Below are 17375 nucleotides of genomic sequence, written 5' to 3'. Positions count from 1 at the left end.
TAAAGAACTTTTCTACCTGGACAAGTGCAAGTATTATGTTCCCTTTTTCTTTAAAACTGCATTTTTGCTTATTTTAAACCTAGCCAAAAAGCCACGTGTTGACTGTGAAAAAGTGGATTTCATTTATATGCATTTATGGGACATTTTCGTGTCAATCCATGTTCAGTTTTACAGCGAACAATGCGCTGTCACTTTAATTCAGCGCTTGCAGCACAGCAAAAAAATAGACTCTGCCGAAATGATCGCTGCTCTGCTGCAAACGCACTGCTTCTGGGACGTACTGCTGGACAGCAACCGCGTGCAGTGTGAACGCTCCAATAACATGGGTGCGAAAAAAAAATACGCAACGCATACGCAATGCAGACGGAGTATGTGTGAAACAGGCGATGCAGAGCGCGGCTAAAGAACAACAACAAAAAAAGAAAGCAGAAGAAGAAAACGACGAGCTCCCTCGTGCGGCTAATAGGTGAACTACACATATAAATTTTAATCAAGAGTATATAGCGCACTGAAAAAGAGTGCTCGACTTGGCGACCCATACAAAATCTCCCGCAACCCACTTGTGGGTCGCGACCCCGCCTTTGGGAATGACTGATCTAAGGTGATTTTGAAGTTAGGGAAGAAAACAAGATGGGAGTTTTTAGACGTACCCTAACTGTATTTACCTGAACACACAGACTCACACAGATTTCGCATGCGCTGCGCAGAGATGAGACAAGACAAGCATTTGAGGTTAAAAACTATAGAAATTGTCAATTTGTTTCAAAAATAACCGATCGTTTCGCTAGATAAGACACTTCCTTCTCGACTGGGATAGTTTAGAGCCTTTTGAAGCTGCATTTAAACTGCATTTCGGAAGTTCAAACTTCGGGGCGCCATCCATATCCATTATAAAGAGAGAAATCCTGAAATGTTTTCCTCAAAAAACATAATTTCTTTACGACTGAGGAAAGAAAGACATGAACATCTTGGATGACAAGGGGGTGAGTACATTATCTGTGCATTGTTGTTATGAAAGTGAACTAATCATTTAAGTTGTAGTATTAAGTTATAAGTATTAAATCAATTACAATTCATTTTTTGCAACAGGGGCAAGCAGTGGCGGTCTTTTACAAAACCCCTATGGCAATAGGAGACTTTTTTTCAGAATTTGTTTTGTTTTGTTTCCCCCCAAAGTTGCAATATAAACTCACAATTGCGAGTTATAAAATCAGAATTGTGAGATATAAACTCACAAATCTGACTTGTTTTCCCCCAGAGTTGCAATATAAACTCACAATTGCGAGTTATAAAGTCAGAATTGCAAGATATAAACTCAAAATTCATTTAGCTATATCTCACAATTGTAATTCTTTTTCTCAGAATTGAGAGTTTATATGTCACAATTCTGACTTTATAACACACAGTAAACTCAGAATTCTAATCACTCTTTTTTCCCGTCAAAATGGAAAATTATAACTCACAATTCCAAGTCTATATCTTACAATTCTGAGAAAAAAGGTCAGAATTGCAAGATACAAACTCGCATTTGCAAGAAAAAAAATTCAGAATTGCGAGATATAAACTCGCTATTGTGAGTTATAAAGTCAGAATTGCAAGATATAAACTCGCAATTCTGAAAAATCGTGCAATTGTGAGAAATAAAGTCAGAATTGATTATAAACTTAAAATTCTGGCTTTTTTCTCAGAATTGCGAGTTTATATCTCACAATTGTGACTTTATTGTGTGTGACTTTATAACAAGCAATAAACTCATAATTCTAAGAATATATCAGTCTTTTTTCCCATCAAAATTGGACTTCATAACTTGCAATTCTGAGTCTATATCTCACAATTTTTTTTGCAATTCTGGAAACATATCAGACATATCTTTTTTCCCCTCAAAACTGGACATTATAACTTGCAGAAAAGTCAGAATTGCAAGATACTAACTCACATTTGTGAGAAACAAGAATTATTTATTTCGCAATTCTGACTTTATTTCTTAAAACTGTAAGTTTATATCACACAATTCACAGAAAAAATGTCAGAATTGTGAGTTCATGTTTTGCAATTCTGACTTTATATCTCACAATTGCAAGCTTATATCATGCAATTCTGAAAATAAAAGTCAGATTTGTGAGATAAGAAGTTGCAATAATCTTTTTAATTTTTTACTTTAATTTTTTTATTATGAAATGGCCTTTCATAATCTTTGGCATAAAAAAGTAAAAAAAAAAAAAGAAAAGAAAAGAAAAAACACTGTACTGTATCTGTAACATGTATCAAAAGTGTATGAATTTCTGCCAGAACTAATTTTTACATTTTCTTTCTGTCTTTCTCTCCTGTTCTCTCCTGCTCCCCTCTGCTCTCTTTCGGCCCTGGCATCTATTCACTCCCATTCCGTCCAATAACCTCCGACCCATCTGTTCTTGTACCCTACCCCATTCACAATTTCTAATCCATCTGCACAACCCTCTGTCCTCTGCTCATCCTATATTTCCATCCACATCCGCTCACCCTCTTCCCACCTACAGCAGCGTCCCCTCAAGCAGTCCCTGAGTGGCTCACTGTGCCGAGAATCCCACTGGAAGTGCCTGCTACTCACCTTGCTGATGTACGGCTGCTTTGGCACGCTGGGCTGGTGTTCTCTATACCGCATCACCGTAATTACTTTTGACGACCAAGCCTACTTCTACAAAGGCAACGCCCGACTCTATCATGACAGCCCGTGTTCCAACGGCTACGTCTATATACCCGTAGCCTTCCTGGCTATGCTGTACGTCGTCTACTTGGTGGAGTGCTGGCACTGCTACTCGAAAACCGCTAACCTTGCCAAGGTGGAAATCACAGAGGTGTACGACAGGATACAACGGTTGCAACAAGCCACACCCTGCATCTGGTGGAAGGCCATTAGTTATCATTACGTACGCCGTACTAGACAAGTAACGCGCTACCGGAATGGAGACGCCTATACAACTACACAGGTGTATCATGAACGAGTCAACACGCATGCGGCAAGCTCCGAGTTTGATTACTCACGTCTCGGCGTCAAAGACGTTTCGAAAGAGCTGCAGGGACTGCTAGAACATCCCGTCACTCGCTTGCGCTTCACCAAGTGCTTCAGCTTCGCCAGCGCCCGTGCCGAGACCGCCTACCTCACTCAGCGAGCACGCTTCTTCGGGGACAATGAGGGTTTGGACGACTACATGGAAGCGCGGGAAGGCATGCACCTTAAAAACGTTGACTTTCGAGAACACATGCTGGCATTCCCCGACCCAGTGCGACCGCCTTGGTACACCAGACGCTGGGTCTACTGGCTGGCCTCGGCTTTCTTGCTATCGTGGCCTCTTCGTGTGATCGCAGAGTACCGTACTGCCTACGTCCACTATCATGTCGAGAAACTGTTCGGCGAGAACGAGGACGCAAATGACAATGATAATACGGAGACGGGTAATTACTGTACTGGCTTCGAGCACGGCACTGGAGGTCCCACTCTGCGCGTCATATCCCGAGTCAACACGGTGGATATGACCGAACTGGAATGGCACATTCGCTGCAACCAGCAATTGGTGCCTAGCTACTCCGAGGCCTTGCTTATGGATTTGGATATGAATACAAACAGACCGTTGTCAGTTGCAATGGCTGCACGTATGCGACGCAATTCCAGTTACTTCCTTCAGAGTTGCCCCAGGTGCCGGCGCTCAACAAGCAGTTCTTCGCTCCCTTCCTGGTTCAGAGGGAACATGGCTGCGGGGACAAACTCATTCCCTATTAGACCCGCCGGTAGGCTTTCTCTAAGTCGCAGTGGTTTCTCTCTGGGCCGGTTGCATACCGCAAGAAGCCGCCATCCCTGCCTGTTTCACTCAAGGAGCCTTGGAGGTGGGATGGGCGGCCGTGTGGAAGAAGGTGGTGGGGGTTTCCTTGGTCTTGGTTTTAGAGTGCCAGATGAGGAAAGGAGGGGTGTGTTAGAGAGCGAGGGGCTAGAAGATGATGACGTCGAGGAGACAGGCCAGGAACAAGTGGAGGACAGGGAGAACGGAGAGCCCAGGGAGGATGAGAGAGACAGGCCACCTACTTACCAAGATGCTCTGTACTTACCGGTGTTAATCATTCACGGGGAAGAGAGCTGTCATGGGGGGCATGGCATTGACACGGGTTAAAAGTTCCAATATGATGTAAGGATCGATTGAAGTGGCTTTCGATAAGTAGAAGCAGATTGACATCTGGAGGCAGATGGGAGACCGAGAAGTCAAGGAAGAAAGGGGAGTTTTAAGAAAGGTTGAAGAGACTGATTTGTGTCTCTGTGTAACAACCCTGACTTTGTTCATGAATGTGTAGAATTGAAATGAAAATAATGTACGGTCATGTCATATCCACGTCGATACAGACAGACCCTAAATATATATATGTAGTACATACCTAGAAAATACTGATAGGCATGGAACATCAGTGTCCTATATCGATCTTAATGTCCTATTATTGAAATCTCTGGCATATCATGTCCATAACAAACTAAAAGATCAGCGTGTCCTCCTTTTGACCATGGGAGTAATGTACAAAACATGAAAAGCTTGGCGTCTGCAACCTGCTTTTAACATTGCGAAGCAGTTTTTGCGACTCCACATTAACGTGAAAAAGCCATGCTGGTGTAGTTTTGTAAATCCATGCGTCAACAACATACAAGTAGTTTACGGGAAAAAGGGGCTGTTTGAAGTAAACGTTAGTTAATTCAGACTACTAAGGTAGAGCAGATGAAAACAAAACCAAATGGGCCTCAGGGGGAGAAGTATAAAAAAAATTAAAAAATCAAATAAAAGTAGACCTAATAAAAAAGGATGGTAAAAGATCAATAAGTGAATGTAGGCTGGTGAATTGTAATCCCTCACTGTTTGACACTGTGCTTTAATCCACTGTCCTGGCTAATGACTTCTTTTAATCTCATTCTTTTTAATTGCCTGGTAGAAGCACGGTGCTTATGACTTCACTTATCTCTGCCTTAGAGGTTTCTTATGTCAGCCTCATGTCTGCTGCAGCCAATTGAAAGTAGATCAGTTTAGCAACTCAATGTATTCCTTTTTATTCTCCTGCATACATTTGTTTTTCTATCAACTTCTATTGGTTTTATATTGAGCTAATGTATTTTCTATCCCCTGCCCTTAAAACTAAAAGTTTTTGCATTTTTAACACATTATTTAGTGTGTTTATAAAACCAGTGTCCTTGATTTGGGACATCCATCCATCCATCCATCCATCCATTTGTAGGCCTCCACATTCATTCCTGGACTGTTAGAATGTTTAAAAAGCTATTGGATTAAGCTTGTTTCAGTTTAATACAGCTATAAAATAGACAACACATGATACAAAGTAGGGCAACAATCCACCATCCCATGTAGCCACCTCAGTGATATGCACTTAGAAGAGCAAACAAGCTTAAAAATATAAGTGTAGGTCAGTAAAAGCACAAAGCGTCACCTACTTTCTAAACAGTGCAGGGATTGAGTTAAAATAAGCTGTCCTTGGAAACACTGAAGGAACGAATGTATAAACACAGCCTTGCACATGGAGAGGATATTAAAAAACGTAAAAAAGGTAGAGTCTAAAGCACACACCAAGAGCATCCCTCTATTATTCGTAGGGTTTCTACTAATCAAGTTATTGCTAATACGTCAACAGCACTAGCATATCTTTCAGCGATGAGGAAATGATTACAGTGGACATGACCATGATGCTCTTATTAATAAAGTCAAACCATTAACAATGTGTTCATTGAGTGCTTTATTATTATTATTTATTCATTTATGTGACTAAAACTGCTGTATTGAACGCACTGAATGTAAACAATGGCACTGAACCGAATGAAACTCGCATATTTTGGTAATTATTGCTGCTGAAAATGATCAATTATTGTCATATTTTGGGCTGTACTAAACGGTCAGACCAGGAAAAACAATTGGAGTACTATAGACCACCAAAAGTTATAACAAATTAAGGAGAAGAGTGCACAAAGTTGTCTTGAGGAACAAAAGGCGTTTATGGTTGGCCAAACTGAGGCAGGATTTTCAAGGCAAGAATCTTGACAACAGTTTGTTCTTATTTCCGGTCAGGTAGGTGAAATATTAGGCTAATATCTTAATTATTAGGCTATGCTCAAACACATCTTTACCACCTATTAACTTTAGTCGGTCAAAATATTGCACCCTTACCTGCTTACTCCTCCTCGATATGATTTAGCAGCTTACACACGTTTTTTCCGTGGTTTAAGACAGCATAAGTTAGCAAAACAAAGTATTCAGTAGTAACAAATCGTGAGGTACAAAACAGCTTGTTTTGCTGCTTGATATTGCAAATATGTCTGTCTTACCATATTACTTTAATGTAGTATCCTAATTATGAACACACTGGTTTGCAACGCAAACAGTTTTATCGTTTACTGCACGTTGTTATTCTTCCCGCCTTTTTTCTATTGCGGCTAATGAACCGGAAAATCTCGCCCATAAGCTTATGGTACTTCTGCGTTGAAGAATACGAGTTTTGACAGAACCTGAAAGTCATAGATGCTGCCTTTGACTTTGAATGATCCTTTAGTATTAATTAATAATGCTGTGAAATTCTGGATTTAGTCTCAGTAACTCTAGGCTAAGGACCAGAGTTGTTTTTAGGGTTGGATCAATGCAGACTTGGCAAACGCCTCAGTTCTTGTTGAGACGTGCTCAGCAGTGTTTCATGAACAGTGCAATTGTTATATAGTCTATGATTACGTAATTGAATGCATAATAACTTTGCACTTCCTAACAACGTGCTTTGAATTTCTTGGGATTTTCACTGTGGATGAGCAAATCATGTTTATGTTTTAATGTGTGGCAAGTAATAATCTCACAACGTGTTCAAAGGCTCAAATCACATGTGTCTGGCCAATGGCTCCACCTAGTGGAGGTTTCCACACTGAAGCCTTGGGACTCTTGAAGTGTTATTGTGAGGGAACTACAAAATTATGTAAAACAGTATATAGGTGTAAATGATAATGTTATTGATTGCCTGCTTACGTCTAAATTGCATTTAATGTCTGGAATCTCTCAGGGAATTACCTTGCAAGGCATGTTGTCCTCCTTTCCTCTCCCTCCCTCTGCTCATAATCTGTGTTTGAAGGACAGGGCAGCAGTTCCCTCATTGCTGCTGCTGACAAATAATAGAGGAAGTGAGAGAGAGCCAAAGGAGAGTGACTGTGTGCTGCATTAAAAAGGACATAAACCAGACCTGGTAAGTCAAACATGGAAAGAAGTAGAAGGACATTCTCTAGTATAGATTGGAATTTTAAATGTACATAGCAGGAAACTCTATTAATGCCTGACTCTGGAAGCTCTAATTACAAGACAATGGGATCTTGTTGCTAATAGTGTTAGTCATGCATTTCCAATGAACACTGCATTCCATTGTCATCCCACTGCTTTCAGTGGTTGCTTTGTTTAATTGATTTCATTGTTGAATATGTTTTATATAAGTTATAAGAGAATAAGGAAGTGACAGTGGGGCTGAGATAAGCGTTTCACTAAGCAGCTTGTTACCTCCCTTGAGCCTGATGATTCAGACTAGTTCTGCCATCAGAGATTTAGGTCACACAGGATGTTGCCCCAGTGACAGTGGTGAGAACCACCTTTTCAAATACCTATTTCCTTCTTTAATACATCTGCTGAAATACAATTTGAGCACCGGATTGTGGAAGAAAGATGATTTAAAGGGATAGTTCACCCACAAATGAAAATTCTGTCATTAATTACTCATCCTCATGCTGTTCCAAACCTGTAAGACCTTCAATTTATCTTAGGAACACAAATTAAGATATTTTTGATGAAATCCTAGAGCTTTATGAACCTGCATAGACAGCAACGCAACTACCATATTTAAATTACCAAATTTATTTACTAAAATATACAGTGCTTTGCGAAAGTATTCATACCCCTTCATTTGTTTTTACATTTTATGTTGCTGCCTTATGTTAAACTGTTTTAAATTACTTTTCCCCCACATCAATCTACACTCCATATACCACAATGGCAAAGCAAAAAACAGGTTTTTGAAATCCTTGCAAATTTATTACAAATTAAAAACCTAAATGATTCCATTGCATAAGTATTCATACCTGTCTGGGACAGTTGAAATTTAGCTTAGGAGCATTCATATTGCATTTAGATGTTACTACACTTTGAGTGAAGTTAACCTGTGGCCAATTCAATCGAATGGGTATGATTTGGAAAGGCACACATCTTAATAAAAGATCTAACAGGTGAAAATGCATATCAGAGCAAAAAACAAGCCCTGATGTAAAAAAAAAAACTGCATGTAGAGCTCAGAGACAGGATTGCATCTAGCCACACATTTGGGGAAGAGTTCAGAAAAAAATCTGCTGAATTAAAGGTTCACAGAAGCATGTAGTCTCTGTTACTCTTAATGGAAGAAGTTTGAAACAACCACGGTGACTCCTAGAGCTGGCCTCCTGGCCAAACTGAGCAATTGATGGAGAAAGACCTTGGCTAGAGTGGTGACCAAGAACCTGATGGACACTCTAGTTGAGCTCCATGATCATATATGCAGATGGGAGAAACTTATAGAAGGACAAACATCACTATAACATTTCACCAATCTGGGCTTTATAGTGGTGTGGCAAGACTTAGTCCTCTCCTCAGTAAAGACACATGAATTGTGAGAAACAAGATTCTGTGGTCTGATGAACCTCAATTCCAAGCATCATGTTTGAAGGAAACCAGGCACTGCTCATAATCTGCAGAGTACCATCCCAAAAGTAAAGTGTGCTTGTAGCAGCCTCATGCTGTGTGGCTGTTTTTCAGTGGCAGGGACTGAGGGACTCATCTGAGTAGAAGAAAGCTCAATGCACCAAAATATTAAGATACCCTTAATGAAAATCCAGTCCAGAGCATTCAGAACCTCAAACCGGGCCGAAGGTTTACCTTCCAAGAGGGCTAATGACCCTAAGCACACAGCAAGAGTGGCTTATAGACAACTCTGTGAATGTCCTTGAATGGCCCAGCCAGAGTCTGGGCTTGAACCCAATCAAACATTTCTGGAGAAACCTGAAAAATGTCTGCCAGATCTCATCTAAGCTGACATAGGTGTGGCGAAGAAAAGCAGATAACTGCCAAATGTTGATGTGTAAATCTTGTTGCATCATACCCAAAAAGACTTGAGGCTGTAAAGGTGCTTCAGCTAAGTACTATGTTAAGGGTATGAATACTTATGCAATGTAATTTCAGTTGTTTTGTTTTTAATAAATTTATGAACTTGTGACAATTCAGTTTTTGCTTTGCCATTATGATGCATGGATTGTAGATTGATGTGGGGAAAAAAAAGTTTTTAAAACAGTTGAACATAAGGCAGCAACCTAAAACGTGAAAGAATAAAGGGGTATGAATACTTTTGCATACACTGTACCCTATATAGGATATCAATATTAATCATTCTAACTTTCTGTCTTGGTTGATCATTTTTTCTTACTCCTCAATCTATCTGGACTTGTTGTGGCGCAGCTGTGAAGTGAAGAACAACAGGATGTCGAAGGACCAGCTGGACTCAGTGGTGAGCCACGCGGAGGGCTTGCTCTCATTGGCCGTTCAGCTGCACGCGCAGTGTCAGGAGGAGAGCACGCAGATGGCCGCTCTAGCCGAGCAGCTGAGAGAGGAGAGCCAGAGTCTCCTCAGCCAAAGCAACGTGCTTCAACAGGACATGGAGGAGATGTCCAAAACGCTGGAAGCTCTGATGGACACTAAGGTGGCATTTGAAGCCAAAGAGAGACAGGCTCGCAAATTAAGCAAGCAGCTCTGAAACACAGCGGGTAAATCGTTTGTCCAGCCACTTAAATTCAACAAATCTGGCACTGACAGAAAAAATAGTGGTCTGCTAGTTAACATCATTAGACGTAGAATTTCTTTATTTAAATTAAAATCTAATCCTAAAACAACAACAATCACTCAACCAATAGTGTGAGTTTGGGGCGGGACTATCTATTTGCTCGACCAATGGCTGTTGGAGGGAGTATTTGGCAAACTTCAACTCTAAATGTTAACTTGGTACCATCAGATATTGGCATTTGTCATTCAATCTTCTAAACAATCCACAGCACACATTTGTAAATAATTAATATTTTTACACTAAGCGCACACAAGCACAAAATTTCAGAATTTTGAAAGATAGTGACATAAATATGGATACAAAATACACATCCCCTTCACATCTTCACACACTCTTATTTTAAGATTTTAAAGGGATAGTTCACCCAAAAATGATAATTCTGTCATTAATTACTCACTTCATTCATTTCATTCCAAACTTATAAGAAATTCATCTTCAAAACACAAATTAAGGTATTTTGGATGAAATTCAAGAGCTTTCTGACTGCATAGACAGCAACGCAACTGATATGTTCAAGGCTCAGAAAGGTAGTAAGGACATCAATAAAATAGTCCATGCGACATCAGTGGTTCAACCTTAATTTTATGAAGCTACAAGAATACTTTTTGTGCGCAAAGAGTTACATTTGCCTTAGTCCTTACTACCTTTCTGGGCTGTTTGAAATGACAAAAGGGTGAGTTAGTAATGGCAGAATTTTGATTTTGGTCATTTTTGGTTGAACTATCCCTTTAAGTGTAATTTATAACCAATCAGAAAAAAAACTATAATTAAGATAACATATATACTGTATAATTATTTCAACTCCAATTAAAATGTTATGTCTATTTATTTATTTGTTTTCTAAATAAAACCCCTTTAGGGTGATAGAAGAACCCTCTTTTTTGTTTTGGGGCCTTGATTACTTTTTCTTGCAATAATGGTTGGTTGACTGTATATTAGCGTTTCATATTTTTCTTATATCCATCATGTCCAAAGACATGGTCTTAGACATGTCTATTCTTTCTGGACATATATTTAAACTTGTGTATAGAACTAAATTCAAACTTAAATATTGCAATGAAAATATTATTAGGTATTTCATAACTGCTTGTGATATGTATTGATAAGCTCATTTAATCATGGCCTCTGGTGATTTATCTCTGGCGGGCTGGGCGATGAAGGAAGGGCTCTGTCTCAGCACGGCTCCACTCGTCATCACCCCAAACCTTCAACCTTGAGCTCTGGCGTTTCTGTACGACCACCACAGACGTTATTAACACCCAGAAGAAGAAGCTTACCCACATGGATTTCTGCAGAGGAAAGAAACAGAAGGGGTGACTGCTTAAGAAACACAAGAGGTTTATTTCTACTGAATTAAAGGGATAGTTCACCCAAAAATGATTTACTCACCCTCAAACCATCCTTGGTGTATATGACTTTCTTCTTTCAGACAAATACAATCAGAGTTATATTAGAACATAAAAATGTTCTGACTTTATTATAGCAGTGAATGGCTGATGAGATTTTGATGTCTGATAAAGTGCATCCATCCATTATAAAATGTACTCCACACGGCTCCGGGGGTTAATAAAGGCCTTCTGAAATGAATCAATGCTTTTGCATAAAAAAAAATCATTTAAACTTTATAAATCATAATCTCTAGCTTCCACTAACTGTTGTATGTGCATTCACTAGAGAGTGGCGTTTCAGTGGATGACTTAGGCGTAGGCGAACATTGTGACAAATGCGGAAGAGCAGAGGAGAGAGCAAAACAAAACACCGGTCACAAATTAGAAGTACAAAATAGGATTTGTAAAGAAAAAATGTCACAGGATTGTCGAAATAAGCCATGAGGAGACTGGTTTTCCTTTGCTGTAAACAAAACTTGATTCTCGTGAGACTAGCAAATTCTCACTGGAGCTTACACTACGCCTACATCCTACATCATCCGCTGGAACGTGTGGATAACAGTTAGCGAAAGCTAGAGATTACGGTTTATAAAGTTTTAAATTAGGATATTTTTCTTACACAAACACATTGAATTTGCTTCTGGAGACTTTTATTAACTTTCCGAGGCTGTACGGAGTACTTTTTATGATGGATGGATGCACTTTATTGGACTTCAAAAACTCAGCAACCATTCACTGCCATTATAAAGCTTGGAAGAGCCAGGACATTTTTTTAATATAACTCAGATTATATTTGTCTAAGAAGAAAGTCAGAGTGCTCGAGGGTGAGTAAATCATGGGGTAATTTTTCATTTTTGGGTGAACTATCCCTTTAATTAATACAAATAAAAATGTGCATAAAGAACACAAAGCACTAACATTAAGGGTGCTTTCACATCTGTGGTTCGGTTCATTTGGTCCGGACCAAGGGCAACAAATGATACATAGTAGCATTTTTCTGCCGTTTTGGGTCCTTTTCACACCACACTGATTGCTCTGGTCCGAACCAGTTGAAACGAACCAAAATGCAGTCATGTGACAACATCCACATCACTCGTTGGCCAGATCGTGTCATTGAACCACTGATCTATAATAGAGAATTATATAGATCAGTGTATTGAACGTATTTTCTAAACTGTTAGGGGCCGTTCACATGTCGCGTCTTTTGCGCGCTCAAGCTCGTTATTTCAAATGTAGACGCGCGCCGTGCGTGCTCAGAATGGAGACGCGCAGGCGGTGCGAAGCGCATGTTTTTTCCATTCGCGAACGCGCCGCATCAAGATAAAAACATCTCAACTTTTCAGAATGATGCAAGCGTATCGCACAGGTCATGTGACATGAACAAACCAATCAGCTTCTTCCTTTCCCTTAATAAAATTGAAAGCTCTGGCATATTGGAGAAACAGCTTATCATAGCTGTACAGGAATAAACATTTTTGAATAAATATAATAGCAGAGCTACTGCAAGCGATTTTTAATGCTGAAAATCCATTTATCCTTTGCTGAAACTTTCACGTATTTATGGAGAGCGCAGCGCAGGTCACGGTTGCAATGGCAGATGCCACTGGAGCACAAGCTACAGAGCAGTTTGGAAAGAAAGAGAAAGCGGCGCACCTAGCGTTTTCTACGTGTTTTTAGGCGCGACATGTGAACGGCCCCTTAAACAATGAGAAAGATTGTGATGTTCTTGGTGAGTTTTCGAAAGTTGGAACCTATATGATCATCAGACCAAATTTATGAGGCTCCGCACCTCCTTACAACTTTGTCCGCGAGCTGTCATGGGGCTATGTTGCTAAAGCGCTAACTGTCAACAAATACTTGTCCTCATCCCATAATGAACAGCGCAGCGGACTACGGCAGCTGGATTAGTCCAAAAAGGCGCAGTACTTTTTGCGGTTGGGTCTGTTGTAGTTCGGTTCATGTTCTCACCACAAACGAACCGCTCCAGTGTTCGTTTGAAAGCGTACCGAAACCACCTCTTCAAGGAGGTCTCGGTACGCTTTTTTGGTCCGCTTTTGGTGCGCACTCGAGTGCGATTGCTACATTCACACCTGCCCAAACGAACCACACCAAGAGGGAAAACGAACTCTAATGCGATTCAACCGAACTAAATAAGGCAGGTGTGAAAGCACCCTAAGAAGCACTAAGCAGGACACCCTATTTACAGGTTTGTTACTCGTGATTAATTTAATTTGGTAACAGAAGGTGTTCAGTTATGAGAGTTAGCAAGATAAATTTCTCAGCAACCACCATGAAAGGGTGATGACCTTATGAAGAGTAACAAAACCATAGTACTAACCTCAGTACTGTACAGTCCTGTGTAGAACTGATTTCCAGTGTATGGATGGGCCCATGTCTTATTCTCTGCATCCTCACAACTAAAACAAAAACATTTCCAGCAGCGCACTTTTAACTTAACATTGCTTTTGTATGGAAACCCTAAAGGGACATGGAGGGCAAAAAAGTGGTACTAAAGCATAAAAGCATTAAATATGTTGATCTCATGAAAACGTACCTGTGGGAAAATTTTTGCAAGGCGCGAAATACGTACATTTTGTGACATATTTGATGTAAAATGTCCACTGAGTGGCGCTAAAAGAGTGTTTGTTTTTCCCCTGGAAAAGATGAACATACATATGGTGCGTTTTATGTGACACTGGTTTTGTATGTGTCTTACTTGAAATGTTCGTTGAGTGGTGCTATAACTCTAATGCTCCGTGACGTTTGTAATAATGTACCATCTGCACTACCTAAACCTACCCGATAGTATGAACAAAAGCGAATGTGATGTATCGCAATTGCAAGCATGCCGTTTTAGCTTGTTTTTCGATCTCTCATCTTTAAGATCTTTCATCATAAGTCATGTTTTTCAAGGGATTCATACCCAAGGATTCTGCATCCACCGGAAAGCAAAACATATGGAGCTGTAAACTGTGTATGAAAACTATTACAGATGCTTGCTATTTTACCACCTCTAGTGTTCTTTTTTTGTTGTAAACTGCAATGTTGTGTACTTATTGGAATGTATTTTGCATCTTGCAAAAAAGTTCCCACAGGTACGTTTTCATCATGAGATCAGGTAGCAACCATAATCTTTTCCAGTTTTTTGCATTGTCTCTCATTTTCTATATTTCTGTGGAGAATATGGTTCTTAAAGGAACACTCCACTTTTTTTTGGAAATAGGCTCATTCTCCAACTCCCCCCGAGATAATAAGTTGAGTTTTACCATTTGAACCGTTACCGTTTGAAATCCATTCGGCCATTCTCCGATATCATTTTTAGCATAGCTTAGCATAGATTATTGAATCCTATTAGACCAATAGCATCGTGTTCAAAAAAGACCAACAATTTTTGATATTTGTCCTATTTAAAACTTGACTCTTCTGTAGTTATATTATGTACTAATACCGATTTTCTAGGCCGATAAGATTAGGAACTACACTTCCATTCCGGCGTAATAGTCATGGCAATAGACATGGCCGAAGCAGGCACAGTAATATCACGCAGCACATGTGCAAATGCTAACCTAGCTGGGAACTAATTTTAGGTGCTGGGTGATATTACTCCGCCTGCTATATTACGGCAGCAAACTTCCTCGACTATTACGCCGGAATGGGAGTGTAGTTCCTAATCTTATCGGCCTAGAAAATTGCAGCTTTAAAATTTCCGCCGGTCTTATCACACGATATAACTATAGAAGAGTCAAGTTTTAAATATGACAAATATTGAAACTCGTTGGTCATTTTTGAACGCAATGCTATTGGTCTAATAGGATTCAATGATCTATGCTAAGCTATGCTAAAAGTGATATCACCAGAACAGGAGAACGGCTGAATGGATTTCAAAACGGTAAAACTCAACTTATTAACTCGGGGGGAGTTGGAGAATGAGCCTATTTCCAAAAAAGTGGAGTGTTCCTTTAAAATGCAGATTGCTATACACAAAAAAGGAGATAAAATCACCTGGTAATGGAGGGAGTATTGTGAAGGACAGAGAAACACAGGCTGTCCCGACCGATCTTCAGAATACATCCTGATACCATAAGAAAAAACAGAAGAAGGCCACAGCATCCCAGAGACATGTTGAGAGAAAAAGTCCCCCTGCATATACATTCAAGAAAAAACAAAAGTGTTAATTTGACTGTTAAGTCCCACTAGCATGAATAAAAGAAAGTACAAAGTGAAATATCTAAAAGGAATATGGAAAATACACATCTAAAAAGTCAATACATTCACCTTCTCACATCCTCATCTACACAGCTGGCATAGATCCAGTAAAGAATAAGGGAAAAGCAGTAAATAGCCATGCACACAGCGATGGCTGACACAAAATAGCAGACGGAAGGAGAACTGGAGCCTTCCACGGTCAGAGCCTGGCCAGATGCATTATAATGAACACTTCCATAGAGGATGCACCTTCCATCAAAGTGACCCTAAAAGGACAATCAACAAAAATCATCTATATTTTGTACGGTAAATGTGAAAAAAAAAAAAAAGTGTATTTCTCTGACACGCACATCGGAATGAGCTGTGCTAAGAGCTTTTGTCCCTGTATCATATGACTCTAATAAGCTATAATATGGAGCGAGATGCCGGCTGATCACATGGTGATTGAATTTTAAAGTGCAAAAGGATCTGACCTGGGATCAGCAACATTCTGTTTTATTGCACATTTTAACACTTTTTATTTCAAAATAATTATGATTAACAGATATAGCTTATAATTGAAAATGATTTAAAAATCAGTTAATCTCCCTCAAAAAGTAAGAACATAATCTGACCACATTAATAAACATACTAACACGCTGTATGATCACATATTATTACATGTTAACATCAAACTTTATAGTGTATCACATTTCTTTTGAGACATTGTGGTTTTAGTTTTTTTATTAATAATAAATTATGTTACACTTTAAGTGTTCACAAAATAGCAATGATCAGACATTTTGGAGATGATTAATTGGTGTTACCTGAGTGAGTGTCATCCATGCGGCAGCTATCACTCCACAGATGAAACAACCAGCATAAAGAACAAGCTCCAAAACTAGCAGCCATGGTAGTCCCATCATGAACATGCTCTCACGGTCACTGTCTCACAGAGTCAAGTAGCCCAATGCCTCATTCATGCGTTCTTCGAACTGCTGTGCTGTGTGGATCGTGTCTAAAGCATGTCCTGTCCTCAAAACAATGTTTCTTTTCAGAATAATTTTTGACAATTGGGCTGGAGAATTTCACAGCATTACTATTAGGTTGGCTATAATAAAAGACTGCATTCAGGTCAAGCCAGAAAACAAAAATCAGCCTGCCTGAAGCATGTGTTTTAAATATCAGATGCGGTTGAAGTCAAAAGTTTACACACATGCATTAGTTATTTGTATTTGAAACCTTTCCAACAATGACTGTATGATTTTGAGATCCATCTTTTCACACTGAAAGGAAGGAAATACAATGCATTAAGAGCTGGGGTGAAAACTTTTGAACAGAATGAACATTTTTATTATTTTGCCTAAATATAGGCTTTTTTTTTTTCATTTAGTACTGCCCTTCAGAAGCTACAGAAGATACTTACATGTTTCCCAGAAGACAAAATAAGTTACATTTACCCTGATCTTCAAATTCCGAAAGTTTAGCATTAGTGAGCTTTGAACCTTCTATAAAAGTTGCATATGAGTCCCCTAGTGTGAAAAGATGGATCTCAAAATCATCCAGTCATTGTTGGAAAAGGTTCAAATACAGAAAACTGCTGAAAAAAAAAAAAAAGAATTTGTGGGACCCGAAGTATTTTTCTTAAGAACAGCAGGCAGTTTAACTGTTCAGGACAAACAAAGGACTTAGGAACAACTATCACAAAACAAAACAAAAACAGCTGTGCCTGTGCATCATTCATATAACAACACAGAATTAAGAATCAAGTTTATGTAAACTTTTGAACAGGGTCATTTTTTAAATTCAACTATTATTTTTTGGACTATTTGTAAATGTCTTTTATGTGAAATATCTCTTTCAGGTGGTCAGTACTACATAAAAATAACATGCATTTTG

At 39.3% G+C, this 17375-nt stretch overlaps 2 protein-coding genes across 2 annotated transcripts; one reads left to right on the top strand and one right to left on the bottom strand.

Annotated features, from left to right (window-relative positions):
• The first annotated feature begins 2177 nt into the window (after nt 1-2177).
• LOC141291998 (transmembrane protein 151B-like) lies at nt 2178-4643 on the top strand. The gene is made up of 2 exons (XM_073823979.1): nt 2178-2207; nt 2517-4643. Exons 1-2 carry the CDS (start codon nt 2178-2180, stop codon nt 4140-4142), a joined length of 1656 nt encoding a protein of 551 aa, XP_073680080.1. The 3' UTR covers nt 4143-4643.
• Nucleotides 4644-10546: 5903 nt separating this feature from the next.
• Nucleotides 10547-16850, bottom strand: tmem179bb (transmembrane protein 179Bb). The gene is made up of 5 exons (XM_073825163.1): nt 16304-16850; nt 15567-15763; nt 15294-15431; nt 13630-13708; nt 10547-11192 (listed from the first exon to the last, which is right to left on the bottom strand). Exons 1-5 carry the CDS (start codon nt 16406-16408, stop codon nt 11037-11039), a joined length of 675 nt encoding a protein of 224 aa, XP_073681264.1. The 5' UTR covers nt 16409-16850; the 3' UTR covers nt 10547-11036.
• Between the last annotated feature and the right edge of the window lie 525 nt (nt 16851-17375).

Source organism: Garra rufa, chromosome 19 (genome assembly GCF_049309525.1).
Source record: "Garra rufa chromosome 19, GarRuf1.0, whole genome shotgun sequence".
Classification (NCBI taxonomy): Eukaryota; Metazoa; Chordata; class Actinopteri; order Cypriniformes; family Cyprinidae; genus Garra; species Garra rufa.
Note: the sequence above shows the minus strand (reverse complement) of the source record. Positions and strands in the feature narration are given on the sequence as shown.

What these genes read in the sequence shown, in the direction of transcription:
- LOC141291998 (XM_073823979.1), top strand. Translation starts at nt 2,178, where the DNA reads ATGGCCTTTCATAATCTTTGGCATAAAAAA. An exon ending in ATAATCTTTGGCATAAAAAA is followed by an intron (nt 2,208 to 2,516) that starts GTAAAAAAAAAA and finishes TCCCACCTACAG; the next exon opens with CAGCGTCCCCTCAAGCAGTC.
- tmem179bb (XM_073825163.1), bottom strand. Translation starts at nt 16,408, where the DNA reads ATGTTCATGATGGGACTACCATGGCTGCTAGTTTTGGAGCTTGTTCTT. An exon ending in GTAGATGAGGATGTGAGAAG is followed by an intron (nt 15,432 to 15,566) that starts GTGAATGTATTG and finishes ATGTATATGCAG; the next exon opens with GGGGACTTTTTCTCTCAACA. An exon ending in AATACTCCCTCCATTACCAG is followed by an intron (nt 13,709 to 15,293) that starts GTGATTTTATCT and finishes TTTTTGTTTTAG; the next exon opens with TTGTGAGGATGCAGAGAATA.